The following is a 13,989-nucleotide window of genomic DNA, read 5'->3' as shown; positions in this document are numbered from 1 at the left end:
CCTACCTGTATGGAGGAGGTTCACCAAAAAGATGGCACCGCTAATAATTAAATTATAGTTTGTATGAGGTTTATGGTCTAGAATAACTTTAAATATTTAACTTTTGTGCAGTGAATCTAATCAAACCATTGTCTGTTTTCCTGCACCACTGTCTAACTTCCCAGATTGGTTTTTTGTTAGGTAAATTATACCATAATTTAGGGAGTGAAGAATGATAAATTTGTTGAGATTCAAGGTAAGACTGAATATTACTAATTCCAAGTCTTCTATATGCGTGTGAGGATTTTATTAAAATATACCACAGAGAAAATGAAGATAGTTCTGGTTTCAAGCAAATGAAGGAACACTGCAGAGATGACTGCCTTTATAAAACACCCTCCTCCACTTTCTCTCAATCTGCTAATTACTAAGAAAACATAGACAGTGGCAGCTATGGCGACTTGCTAGCCATGAAGAGGCTGTGCCCTGAGGTTGTCATATTGGCACTGACTGCATGATCACATAAATAATTCCATGGTATATAGAACCCTATGGCAGAATTACAGGTAACCTGGACAGTCGTTTGAGACAGAATTGTAAACCAGGCACAAACGTCTTCTCTTCTGGGTTATTCTTTTGCCTGTGCCCTCATATTTTGATCTGTTCTGGACCTTCCAGGGGCCTGATGCTCATAAATCACCCTCTAGCAATCAGGACTCCCACTGCAGCACCAATGATCTCCTTCCTCCAGGGACATCATTTTTTTCTCCAATCAAAGCTTATCTGCCTAGTGCCTTGTTCCTTCATTGTTTGTTTACTAGGCTTAATACTGCCTGACCTAAAAAATTAAATCAGAGTAATGTTGTGTTACAAGTCTTCACAGGTGTCCAAACTTTAAAGGAATGGGAAAAGTAGAAATGTCAAGCATATATTAGGTGCAGGCTGAAGATTTTTTTTTTTTTTTTTTTTTTTGGAGGGGGGCGGACAAGGAGTCTACCTTGGAGGCAGGTCTTGTTTTGCATCTCCATGAAAGCATTCTTGATGAAACTATTAACACTATCTTCAAGAAGATAACAGTCAAAATTTGAGCATGTCATCCTGCAACTCTTTAACGCTTCTTGTAAAAATCTGAATGCATTCTTGTTGAAGAACTACAAAAGCTCCATGGTGCGAGTCAGTCAATTGTGTATTTGCAGGGCGACTCCAAGCATCAAAGTGAGATTTTTGGCCAATAGTATATTTGAAATTTCCCCATGGGTGGAGGACTTTCAAGCCAAGGCATACTGCCCAGTATATGATCTGTTTTTCAGTTTAGCTTGAGATCAGATGTTCCTTTCCTTTTCTGATTTCAAGTCAGATCCCTGGGGAGATTGTCAAATGGCATCTTATTCTCCAAAATTTGAAATGCATATGCATTCACAGAAAGGGGGGTTGTGAATGAAAATGTGGAAGAGTACATATTAAACTTCAGCACAATTATAGCATTTCAGAGCTGGAAGGCACTTCAGCGACCATCTCAGCCTGGTATGTATAAATTTTACAGTCCTGAGGGTTAAAAGACTTGAGTGTAATGAGGGTTCTGCCAAGAACTAGCAACATGATTTTTTAAAAGTCCTATCATTTCTTTAACCTCAAGTTTATTTTCTATAAGATGAGGGGGGTTCCATTTGGTACTTTATAGAGACTGTCCCACTTTCTCCGTCTATAAATCTTTAATCACTTCATCTCAATATAAAAGGTCAGAAAACTGAGATCCAAAGAAGGCAAATGACCTGTAAGTAACTAGTGTAGTGAAGAATTGGAACTACCACCCCATGTGCAGCCCCAGGTTGTCATATTCTTTCCATTAGGTTTAGAAGAAGCAGAGAAAATGATCCTTTGTTTTTATGTTTGTTTATTTTCTTTTTAAACCTATTATTTGCATTGAAAAGTAAAGTTTATATATTTATTTATTTATTTTCTTTATTTCTTTTCTTCTAGAGAATTTATAACAAGAAATGAGCTTCCTCGTCCAATTCAGTATTTGTGCTGGTCTCCTGTTGGGAGTAAATTAGTAAGTGTTTAAATTATAGAAGTGTTTAATCATTTAAATAAAAGAGGAGCCATTTGAATTTGGCCTTTGTTAAATTTCCCTGCCTGAAAGAAAAAAAAAATACATTCATGACTATTTCAGTGGTTAAAAACGGGAAGAGTTTTGATAAATTGAAACCCATCTGAGAATTCCGCAAAATCTCAAGCTCATGGATAGACTTCTTTAAATATCGCAGTCAAAAACTTTATCCTTATACTCAGCCAGAATGCGTTGTGCCAGAAAGCTCAGGAAAAATATGGTTTTCACAAGTTTCCCAGACTAGCTTCAGACAACATGAAATTTTGTCCAAGCTCTTATTTAAGGACTCTAAATAAAGATTAGATCTGGCTAGCTATTAATATTCAGAGATTTATTTGACTTTCTGTCAATTTACATAATTATTTGTTTGGGGAAAAAAGCAACTAAAATAATAGCAGACTTTATTCTTTATTTAATAGATAGGTTTTAAAATAATGCTGTTTATGTTACATTAAAAATCATGTTAACGTGAATCGTTTGGGGTTTTGATCTATTAAAATGATATCTTAGTTGTGAGTCTTTTTGTATCTGGATTATCACTCCTTTTAAAGGTACTAGGTGACTAATTAACACAAATATGCAGGCTTTATCATATTTCTTATGAAATTTCTTCTTATTAACTAACTTACCACCACTTCTAGGCATATGTCTATCAAAACAACATCTACCTGAAACAAAGACCAGAAGACCCACCTTTTCAAATAACATATAATGGAAAAGAAAATAAAATATTTAATGGAATCCCAGACTGGGTTTATGAAGGTACACTGTATTCTTTTTTTACTGCTGCCATTAGTCTTTTAATTGAAAATAACCACACACATCTAGTAACATTTCCATGAGCGATATGTTACTGAGATGAATGTTGGCATTTCTGAAAGGTGTTATCAGGTTATGAACAGCACATGCATGTTCTAAAAGAACAAAATCTTGTTATCAGACTGGTAGAATTTATCTTCATGAACATTACAAAGTAGTAGTAATAATTTATATTCCAAGAAGTATATGGTCCTTAGATGTTGTATTAGTACATTTTCTCAGGTTTGTTTTTCTCTTGCGAAATAAATCTTTTTTTCCCAAAGCTAACTGTCTATATTATTTTACAGGAAAATATTCTTAGTATTAGATACTCTTGTAGATTGTGTCCTCTTTCTGGGTCATGTAGGACTTAATTGGACTTTAAAAGGTCTTCTAGTCCTTGCCTTTATTAAAAGACATATAACTGAATCAACTTTTTTTTTTTTTTAATACTCCCAGGAGAGAAAGTCAGCTTTCAAATTTATGTCACTCAGGAGTATAATTACAGTTCTCCTTGTTTTGGCTAGTGTAGGTGACTGTAAAAGTGAGAAGCTGCCCTAAAAGGAAAAATAAATTTTTGTTAAGATTTTTATTATTTGTTTTAAAAAGTACATTTCTGACTAATGTCAGTTCCTGATATGGGATATAAGGTTAAATTATTCCTCTAAACCTAGATTATCTCTCTTTTGATAACCGAAGTATGACATATGCCACATCTACATAAAATAAATAATTTTGGTTAATAAGTGGCTGTATACAATGTATTTTCAAGTATTTACAATGATTTTAAGAGTAAGTCATAATTATAATTGATATGCTAGTATTTATTTTTCAGAGGAAATGCTTGCTACAAAATATGCTCTCTGGTGGTCTCCTAATGGAAGATTTTTGGCATATGCAGAATTTAATGATACAGAGATACCAGTTATTGCCTATTCCTATTATGGTGATGAACAATATCCAAGAACAATAAATATTCCATACCCAAAGGTATGTGGAATATTTTTAGTAGGTGCTTCCATTTCCCTGGTGTCAAAATGAGCAACCAAACCATGAATAGAGGTGGGATCAACAAGTTTGGAGAGCTTTTTATCCTTGTGCATTGTAAGGCAAACATTGTACTGTGCTCTATTATTTATGTGGACATCTGTTCCTTTGGACATCTGGTTGTGCTGGATGAAGTCGTCTCTGCAAAATCCATTGCAGAGTCTTTGAAAAACATATGGTCTAGATCATGGAGGAAAAACAGCTTAACTTAATTTTAATTTTTTCATATTTCAAGCTCCAAATTCAGGGTAAAGTTCTGCTTTGCAATTCCCTCTTGAATTCTCATGTAAATGCGAACTAGAATGGGAAATTAACATGTCGAATGTGATGTCCCTGTCGGGTAAAAGGAGGAGTGAGTTATGGTCTTTTCTGGACATCCAAGGTAGATTTAGTTTATGAGGCGAGGTTCTTCTTTGAGGGAATTAGAGATGGCGTGAGCCCAAACTTCCTTGTATAAACATCCTAGAATTCTTATCTTACATACTTCACATGCAGCCCCATGTCTCAAGAGAGGCTATCTGTATACCCAAGAGAAAAGTGACCAGATCCGAGTGAAGAAATGTGGTGTCCTAATTTAATTTAGACAAGAAATCTGAAAGGAGCTAAGATCAGAAATTCTCCTATAAAAGGAGTGGAAATGATTTTAGAATATAGTTCTTTGTTCTTAAGTCACTCTTGTTTTTACTTGCCAAGGAGAACAGTGTAATAGATGGATACAATGGGACCCTACATTTGATAAAGATGGGATGGATGTGCATGCACATAAGTGGATTCCAAAGCAAGCCAAAGGGGCCATAGTGAGAGAAATAGAAATTCCAGATAGTCTAAAATTTATGTTAAAGTCATTTGAGAGAAGGCAATGGGTAGGAAATAAGGGTTTAGGCAGGAGATCCTTCAAGGGCTGTGTATAAAGTCTGAAAGCTGGAGATTTTTGGAAATGAGAGGTGTGATACTTGGAACCCAAAAGATGTAAAAGAACTTGGATCTTTAGAAGGTTGTAGGGAGCAGGAAGAGATGAAGAAACTCAGAACTGAGGGTAACTGACAGTTACTGGCAGAGAAGTTGGGACCCAAATTCTCATGTTTCTTTGAAGGCTGAAGTTGCTGAAACATCTGACATTGAATTGAGAAGTGAGACAACTTGAAAGAAGCAGAAAGTCCATCTAAACCTCAGAGTAAAACATGGAGGTCTGAGGAAAACCTGGACAATTCCTTAGACAAAGGCAAAAAGCTTGGAGCCATTTAAGACCTTATACCTAAATTTCGTGAATTTCAATTGTTTGACAATTAGAAGATTCTCTTTTTCTGTGGTAACATAAGAGGAACTCTAAGAAGCTGTCTGGGCATGAACTATGCAGTTATGTAAATTTAGAGCATATACTGGCACCAAAAGCACAAAGCAAGAAAAGTGCAAATCCTGTGACACTTTACTTTGGGGTGAAAATTTCCTACCTTGGGGGACATGATAGCAGTAGTAATGTAACTAGCTAGAAGATTGTTTGGTAATTGTCCTAGACCAATTTATTCTTTACACTTTTTTCCCAAAACCAACCTCCTCCTGCACTCCCTTTAGCACATGGAGAAATGTTATTATAATTATCCTAATTACAACAATAATGGGAAATATCTGTCTTCGAAGTCAGAAAACAGAGTATCATTTATGGAACTGCATTTTTATATCCAAAATATTTTTCCCTATGAATCCAAGCTCCCTCATTAATCACTTAAAATATGTGTTTTCACGCTGGTTGGCATAATATTTGTTACTGGCCTGCAATGAAATTCCTGATCATGTTATAATTAGAATCTTTTCAAAAGTAATATACTTAACATTATTAGCTTATAAAAATATGCCTAAATTCCTACCGTGTCTTTAAAATGTTGGTGATAATTGGAATTTTATGAGCTTCTATATCTCCATTTTCTTCACAGGCTGGAGCTAAGAATCCCTTTGTTCGGATATTTATTATCGATACCTCTTACCCTGGGCACGTAGGTCCAAGAGAAGTGCCAGTTCCAGCAATGATAGCCTCAAGGTATGTCAATCTCTGATGCTTCCCACCTTTTAAACTGAATTTTAACACTGAAATTTCCTGATTTAAAATTTATTTTATTGAAATATAGTAGATTTACAATGTTTCTTAATTTCTACTGTATAGCAGAGTGATGCAATGATACATTCTTTTTTATATTCTTTTCTATTATGATTTATCACAGGGTATTGGATATAGTCCCCTGTGCTATACAGTAGGCATGTTGTTTATTCATTCTATATATAATAGTTTGCATCTGCTAATCCCAAACTCCAAATCCATCCCTCCTCCACACCTCCCTCCCACCACTGGCAACCACAAGTTTGTTCTCTATGTCTGTGAGTCTGTTTCTGTTTCACAGACAAGTTCATTTGTGTTATATTTGTAGATTCCCCATCTAAGTGATATCATATTGTAGAAGTCTTTCTCTTTCTGACTTACTTCACTTAGTGAGATAATCTCTGGGTCCATCGGTGTTCCTGCAAATGGCATTGTTCAACTCTTTGTTATGGCTGAGTAATATTCCATTGTGTATATATACTACAACTTCTTTATCCATTTATCTGTTGATGTACATTTAGGTTGTTTCCATGTCTTGTCTATTGTAAATAGAGCTGCAATGTATCTTTTTGAATTACAGTTTTCTCTGGATTTATACCCAGGAGTGGGATTGCAGGATCATATGGCAACTCTATTTTCCATTTTTTGAAGAACCTGAATACCATTTTTCAAAGTGGCTCCACCAACTTCCATTCACACCAACAATTAATACTGAAATTTCTTAACCAGTGTCTCCATTTCTTTTCTAACAAGTTTATGAAGTATACACTACAGCAAAAATAAATAAAACTAGCATGTAGAGTTAAATACATAACAAATTAAAATTCACTTATAGGTTTCTTAAGTTGATTTGAATATATTATCTCTTTTCATACATATAAAAATTAAAAAATATATAATAAAAGGAGTTCCCATCATGGCTTAGAAGAAACGAATCTGACTAGTATCCATGAGGATTCAGGTTTGATCCCTGGTCCAGTTCAGTGGGTTAAGGATCTGGCGTTGCCTTGAGCTATGATGCAGGTCACAGATGTCTTGGATCTGGCATTGCTGTGGCTGTGGTATAGGCCAGCAGCTACAGCTCTGATTTTATCCCTAGCCTGGGGACCTCCATATGCTGCAGGTATGGCCCTAAAAAGACCAAAAAAAAAAAAAAAAAAAAAAAAAAAGACGGCCATGGTGCTCTAAGTGATACTTCCCTTAGATGTGTAAATGTAAGCTAGGATCAAACAGGTTGGTAGTAAAATTCATGTATGTCCTCAGCCTGGCTTTTTTCATGTCTGGCCTACTTTTTCTCCTCCCCTGTGTTTGTGGATCATGCTTATCACACGCGCATGACAAACAGGAGGAGATAAGCCAACCCTCTCTAAATATTAACATTTTTCAGTAGGATGCAGTCTATTTGAGGTGATCTGGTAGCAGAGTTATCTGTTTGGGGATTAATTGCAGGCAGACAGGGATAGAAGTGTTCTTACTTTGCCAGCATGGTGCCCTATGCAGATCTTGTTGGATTAGCCCTGGTCATTCTGGTCAAAGTGGATGAGGCAGGGAGGACCCCAAGCCCTCCTTGAAGGGCCTCTTTATGCCTTTCCAAACCCTAGCAGTCCAAGACCTGACTCCTCTCCCCCTGCCTCAAGAAGGAGTCAGCCAAGGCTAGATGATTGAACAGTAATAGGAAAAAGAACTTCATCAGAGGTCTTTGCTGGGCTTTGTCAAAGAGAATCCACTCTTAGATAAAAAATAAAAAATCTTAAAAATTATCCATTATTCCCCACCCTAATCTAGTTGGTGAAAACTTGAGTAGATACATCTGGTTTTCTGGGAGTTCCCATCATGGCTCAGCCAAAACGAATCCATGAGGACATAGGTTCCATCCCTGACCTTGCAGTGGGTTAAGGATCAGGCGTTGCTGTGAGCTGTGGTGTAGTTCGCAGATGCAGCTTGGATCTGACATTGCTGTGGCTGTGATGTAGGCCAGCAGCCACAGCTCTGATTTGACCCCTAGCCTGGGAACCTCCATATGCTGAGGTAGTGGCCCTAAAAAGCAAAAAGAACCCAAAATAAACCCACAAAAACATCAGGTTTTTTGTGTGTGTCACTTATCCTTTGGATGATAGAGCATCCTATAAGGAGTCCCAAGCCTTGCCTGAGCATCTGTACAGTACTAACTATACAATAGCAATAGCTGACATTTTTTTGAGCGCTCACTAAATAGCAAGCATGGTTCATAACACTTTAAGCATTCTCAGCAAATCTTTACTGCAAACTTTAAAACTGGTAATCTTATTACTCCCATTTTATATAGAAACATAGGCAAAGATATATTAAGTAATTAGCCTAAGGTAGTATAACTGTAGGAGATAAAGCCAGAGACCCCTCTGGCTCCTTGATTCCTTTTACATCAACATCCAAAATTCTGTAGTTCATTGACTTTGTTGTTCTCTAACCACAAGTTCACCCTCAGAGCCAAGTAATATCGCTGCCACTCATTGACATCAACTTTGGCTTTGCCTATATCATCTTTGATTATTATACTAACCTGAATTTCAACCCCTGACTATGGTCCCAGCTAAAACTTGGCTTCCAACGTAAACCTGCCTGGAAAGAAAGATGGTGTTTTACCCACCTGGCTCTCTTTCAACTAGTTAAAAAGTGAGAGCTTTAGTTTACCTCTGCAAAAGAGCCAGTTTAATGCTTTTTCCCCTCTAGATCGACCAGTAACTTTGGCCTTGGGCCTGAAAATTTTCCCTAAGATATAAAAAATCCCAAATGAGGAGAAAACTCAAGTATAAAATAAATCTTTTAAATGAACACACTCTTATGGATACTCTCTAAAAAAGTCAGCAGGTATATTTAAACTTTCTCTGTAGAGAAAGTTAAGTTTTGCCTTTCTTATCTATGGAAACATATTTCAGTATAATAAAATACATTGTTTAGAAAACACAAATTAAAAAATTATTTGATTGTGATATTGATTTATGGTTGTGATTGTCTATTTTGATTTATTTTCAGTGATTATTATTTCAGCTGGTTCACATGGGTTACTGATGACCGAATATGTTTGCAGTGGCTGAAAAGAATCCAGAATGTTTCAGTCTTATCTATATGTGATTTCAGGGAAGACTGGCAGACATGGAACTGTCCAAAGGTAGGCTATCTCAAAACCACAGAGGTATATTTCTGAAGCTGAAAGTACAAGAGTGGGGACATATTTATGGGTAAGATTTTATATTATGAAGCAGAATTACTGTATTCAACTCTTCATTGCTTTACAAAAACTAACCTTCTCTATTCACAGGTTTATTATTTTGATTAAATAAATAAGGTACCTCTTGTTTTCTTGAGTGACTTTAGCATTGAAATTGAATAGAGAAAAAGACTAAATGAAACAATGTGACATTGCTAAAATAAGACATCTTGTTCTGAATTAGGATGGAAATTCATCCTTTTTAGATTACAAGATTGGCAGTCAAAAAAATGCAAAATAATGAAGATGAAATAAGATGGGTCTATTAAGGGAAATAGATGTGTTCTATTCAAAAGAAACAGAGGAAAAATGCAAATGGAAACAAGTTCTATTCAATATCAAAAATGAAAAATAAAAATTCCAAAGTAGAAGTTCCCACCATGGCACAGTGGGTTAAGAATCCAACTGCAGTAGCTTGGGTCCCTTTGGAGGTGCAGGTTTGATCCCCAGCCCAATGCAGTGGGTTAAAGAATCTAGTGTTGCTGCAGCTGTGGCACAGTTCACAGCTGTGGCTCAGATTCAATTCCTGGCCCAGGAACTTCCATGTGGGTATGGCCATAAAATCTTAAAAAAAAAAATTTCCAAAGTAAATGAATATTATCAAAGGAAAGCCAAATACTCCCAGTTTAAAATTAAAAATAGATAACTGAGAATATGACATAGATCAAATTATTCTGCTATCCTGTTATCTTAGGAGAGTGTTCCATGCTATACTAATTTTAGGGAGTAAAAAACTTAAAAATTAAGTACAGATATATTGTTGAGTTTTAATTGTTTTTATTGCTCAAACCCAAACATAATCTGTTGAAATAATGAGTCAGAAAACTACTTCACCAATCAAAAAGCTTCAAAATAGGCCTGTTCATAAGTACTTACGTTAGAGACTATGAAATACAAAATGTTTTCTTTAAATAGGAAATTTGATGGGTACATTTCATGAGACATCTAATTATGAAGAAATGTTCATTAAACCAAATATAGACTAAACCTATTTTATAAAGTAAGAAAAAAAGCACAAAGCAATCAGAGTAAAACACTAAATTCCATCTAGAAATTAGGACATTATGTTTTGCAAGAAAAAAGTCGTATGAATCTGTTTGGAAATACATCAGGACTATAATAGTCAACATTACTCAGACTAAAAATATTTTTAAATCACTACTGTGTCTGTACGAAGCTTGACTAATTCTGATGGAATATGCTAGAAGCTTATTTTTATCTTATTTATAGTTTGATATACAAAGCAGAGAGATTTTTGGCTTTAGTGCAGTATTATAGGCAAAAAAAGATAGAATAAATTTGATTGTTCTAGTTAATTAAAAACCATTGGTTTGATTAGTCAGCTTTGGATGAATATGCTTTTAACATTTTCATTTAATTCTATATACTGGGAATTACTGCTTTCATTTTATTAGTTTACAACTGGAAGACTGGTCATTTAGATACAACTTTTAGCCCTTAAAACTAGGCATTAAAAACTGTGATTGCTTTGGAATTTGAAATTCTGATTTATCAAATCTGAGACAACTTAATCCAAACTGACAGAACATAGGATGCTCATTCAATATGTGGAATTCCCTGGAACATAAACTTTAACTTTATGGCCAAAATCAGCAATTAAGTTTAGAATATCAGGTTTGACTAACCTTAGAATTTCAAAACAAGCTCTGTTTCAAAATAGCATGATAAGTGCATGGAATATATTTTCATATTTAAGAACAATAGAGTTGAATTTTCCAGCAACTGTTATACTCATGACTGGTGTGTGTGTGTGTGTGTGTGTGTGTGTGTGTGTGTGTGTATTTTGAGAACAAATAATATTTAAGATTAAGAGATTTAGCAACATTTTATTCATGTTGGGAGTCATACCCAAAACAAAGAGGCAAAGGAAACTGGCAATAGTTACTTGTAATATGACTATATTAGTACGATATGTTTGTGGTTTGGGGGCAAAACTTTTCGTATTATTCTTTCTTCTATGAAAAGAGAATTAAAATTAATTTTCTCTTAATAGCTAAAAGTAATGAATCCAAAAAGTTTCACTATCAAGTCTTGTCTTAACCAGTTCTCTCTGAGATACTGGCCTATCCCTATAGGAGACAAACCAAACTATATTTTTAAAATTTATTATTCCCTTTCTTTTTATGACAGTACACTCTCATATAGTTCTCTTTCTACTTTACTGACTGTTCTTTTCCTTTCCAGCTTTTCCTCTTTTGACTTCTTTAGAAATCTTATTATTCTCCAAGTTAATGTATTTGCAAGATAGGCTAACTGCTATAACAGTAACAACAACAAAACCCCTCCAAAAATTCAGTGGTTTAATACAGTAGAAACTTTGCACATTCATGTAACCATCCAATAGTGAGTCCTGGTAAGTGGGGAATGGTGAGAGTGGGGGATGGGGTGCTCTTCTCCATGCAGTCATTCAGGAACTCAGGTTGATAACATTTCTGTGATCTTCATCCAGTGGCTTCTAAGGGCATTCCAAGGTTATTCAAACCTGATCATCAACATCCATCTGGAGGGATGGAAAAAAGAATGGAGGATCATATCTAAGAGGGTTTTATGGGTTAGGTGTAGAAGTAGCATGAGTCACTTTTGGGCACACACCATGGGTTAGAACTTATCATGTGACCACATCCAACTGGAAGGGGGCCTGGAAAATGTAGCCCAGGTACCTGTAGTCCTAGCAAAAAGAGGAAATGCTTGCTAATTATCTTAGCAGTCTCTGTCATAATGATCTATTACTCTCCCAGGTGATTTTCATCTAATAGTAGATATTTCAATTACCACTTGCCCCACAAATTTATTCTGAGGATTTGACCTTTTATGTATCTCTGGCTACATTTTCTCTGCTCCATCCTCCCTACCACTACCTAGATTTGGGTCCTTTTCCCAAACATTGCATTAGCCTTCTCATTGATGTTTCTGCTTCCCTCTTACTTCTAATCCATTCTCTGTATCATGTTCACAATTATATTTTTCAAATTGTAATACTGAAATCTTTCAAAGGATTTGCCTGAAACAGAAATCCAAACTTCCTAGGGTGGCATAAAGTTTTCTCCAAGATCTTGCTGATCCCTCTTCATTTTCCCCCATCTTCTCTTTCCCACAATCAGTCACCCTCCACTCAGCCATACTGAACCACCTGCGGTTTTCTAAGCTGGCCTGGTCTCTAAACTGTTCATTCTACATAGAATGTTCTTCCTCTAATTGTTTGTCTAGAAAAACCTATTCATTCTTTTAGGCTTACTAAGTATTTGTTTAATAAATGATTGTGTACTACACTAAAATATATACCAAGATAAGATTCAATGCAAATTTAAAGATTCCTAGCTACTTCATTAAATTGAGAGAGAAAAAAAAATTAACCTAAACTCCACTGTGAAATGCCTTTTTAACATACATAACAACAAATGTTTGTCTTGCGCTAGGCCGCCATAGATAATGTCATAATTCCAGTCATTGCCTCATGGAAAATTTAATCCGAATTATAAATGTTTTGTAAAAAGATACAGCCCTTAGATTACCCAGGTGTGTGCAATAGTGCTGTTTAAGATTTTGGATATAGTCGTCTTCAACTAAAATGTGAAGTTAGTTGACTAGTAATAGGACACTCTAACCACGGAGCTTGACTTGTTCAAGTGTCCAGACTATATGTAGGAAAATGTGTCCTTCTAATACTAAGTTTTATGTAATTTTCTTTTTCATTTTAGACCCAGGAGCACATAGAAGAAAGCAGAACTGGATGGGCTGGTGGAGTATGATTGTTACCTTTTCCTTATCTTTATTGAAATTTGACAAATTCTCAGCTATCAAAGAAGTATTTGAAATGTATCCAAGTGGGCAGTACTTGTTTTTATAGAAAAACATCAAGGTAAAAAAACACAAAGGTAGTGATTCCTTCATCACTTTTGTGCCAGACAATTTTTAATGTCTATATATTTAGAATTCATTGAGAACAAGTCATATACCTCGTTCTGACCTTAACTTTTTCAACCAACTCTGATATCTATAATTAATATTACTTCTTAAAAATATAATAAAAGCTATTTTTTAAAAGGGAGCATAATCCCTGATCTGCTTAAAATAATATTAATGAATGTTAGCCATTTGAATCCAAGGAAAATAATTACAATGTGTATCCTTGGTTCAGAGAGAACCTTTTTAAATTTTACATAAAAAGAAATGAGTAAATGGATTTCATTATGTATAACAAAGCACACATTTCCCTATCTGATATCACTTTATTTAGAAACTATTCATATACATATATACACACACACACACACACACACACATATATATATATCCTATCTATCATGCTGCACAGCTTCTTTGACATATAATCAAACCAGTGGCTTAATAAAACTATGCAGAAATAACCTAGAAATATATATGTTTTCTAGACATTTGTTCAAATATTTATGAAGGTTTTAGCTAAAGTGTACAGGCTAGTCATATTAGTATAAATTTAAAGATCAATTTTAGAGCATTTGTTCCCTTACTATTTATCAAAGAGATTTAAACTGAAGAAGAACTTCAGAGATCATCTGTAAGTTAAAAAAGTGAGATTAGATGACTTGCTGAAAGTAGTTGACCTGCTAGTTGCAGGCACTGCTAGCAAATAGTTTCTTAAGAACTTTGTCTAGAGCTTTCTTTTCCTCCAGCTTGAGATATTGTGCCTTAATTTGGGGTAAATAGCCTAAATTT

General features: G+C 35.1%; 1 protein-coding gene across 2 annotated transcripts in view; it reads left to right on the top strand.

The window, feature by feature from the left end:
* Nucleotides 1-13,989, top strand: part of FAP (fibroblast activation protein alpha) — a 71,136-nt gene that overhangs the window by 21,478 nt on the left and 35,669 nt on the right. For both annotated transcript variants that reach the window (XM_005671884.3, XM_021074900.1), the window contains exons 7-12: nt 1,960-2,032; nt 2,731-2,851; nt 3,723-3,877; nt 5,866-5,969; nt 9,039-9,174; nt 12,993-13,037. In XM_005671884.3, coding sequence (XP_005671941.2) covers nt 1,960-2,032; nt 2,731-2,851; nt 3,723-3,877; nt 5,866-5,969; nt 9,039-9,174; nt 12,993-13,037 — 634 coding nt within the window. The remainder of the gene's footprint in view (nt 1-1,959; nt 2,033-2,730; nt 2,852-3,722; nt 3,878-5,865; nt 5,970-9,038; nt 9,175-12,992; nt 13,038-13,989) is intronic.

The sequence above is a fragment of the Sus scrofa genome, chromosome 15, assembly GCF_000003025.6.
Source record: "Sus scrofa isolate TJ Tabasco breed Duroc chromosome 15, Sscrofa11.1, whole genome shotgun sequence".
NCBI classification, from domain to species: Eukaryota; Metazoa; Chordata; class Mammalia; order Artiodactyla; family Suidae; genus Sus; species Sus scrofa.
This window is presented reverse-complemented; position numbering and strand designations above follow the sequence as displayed.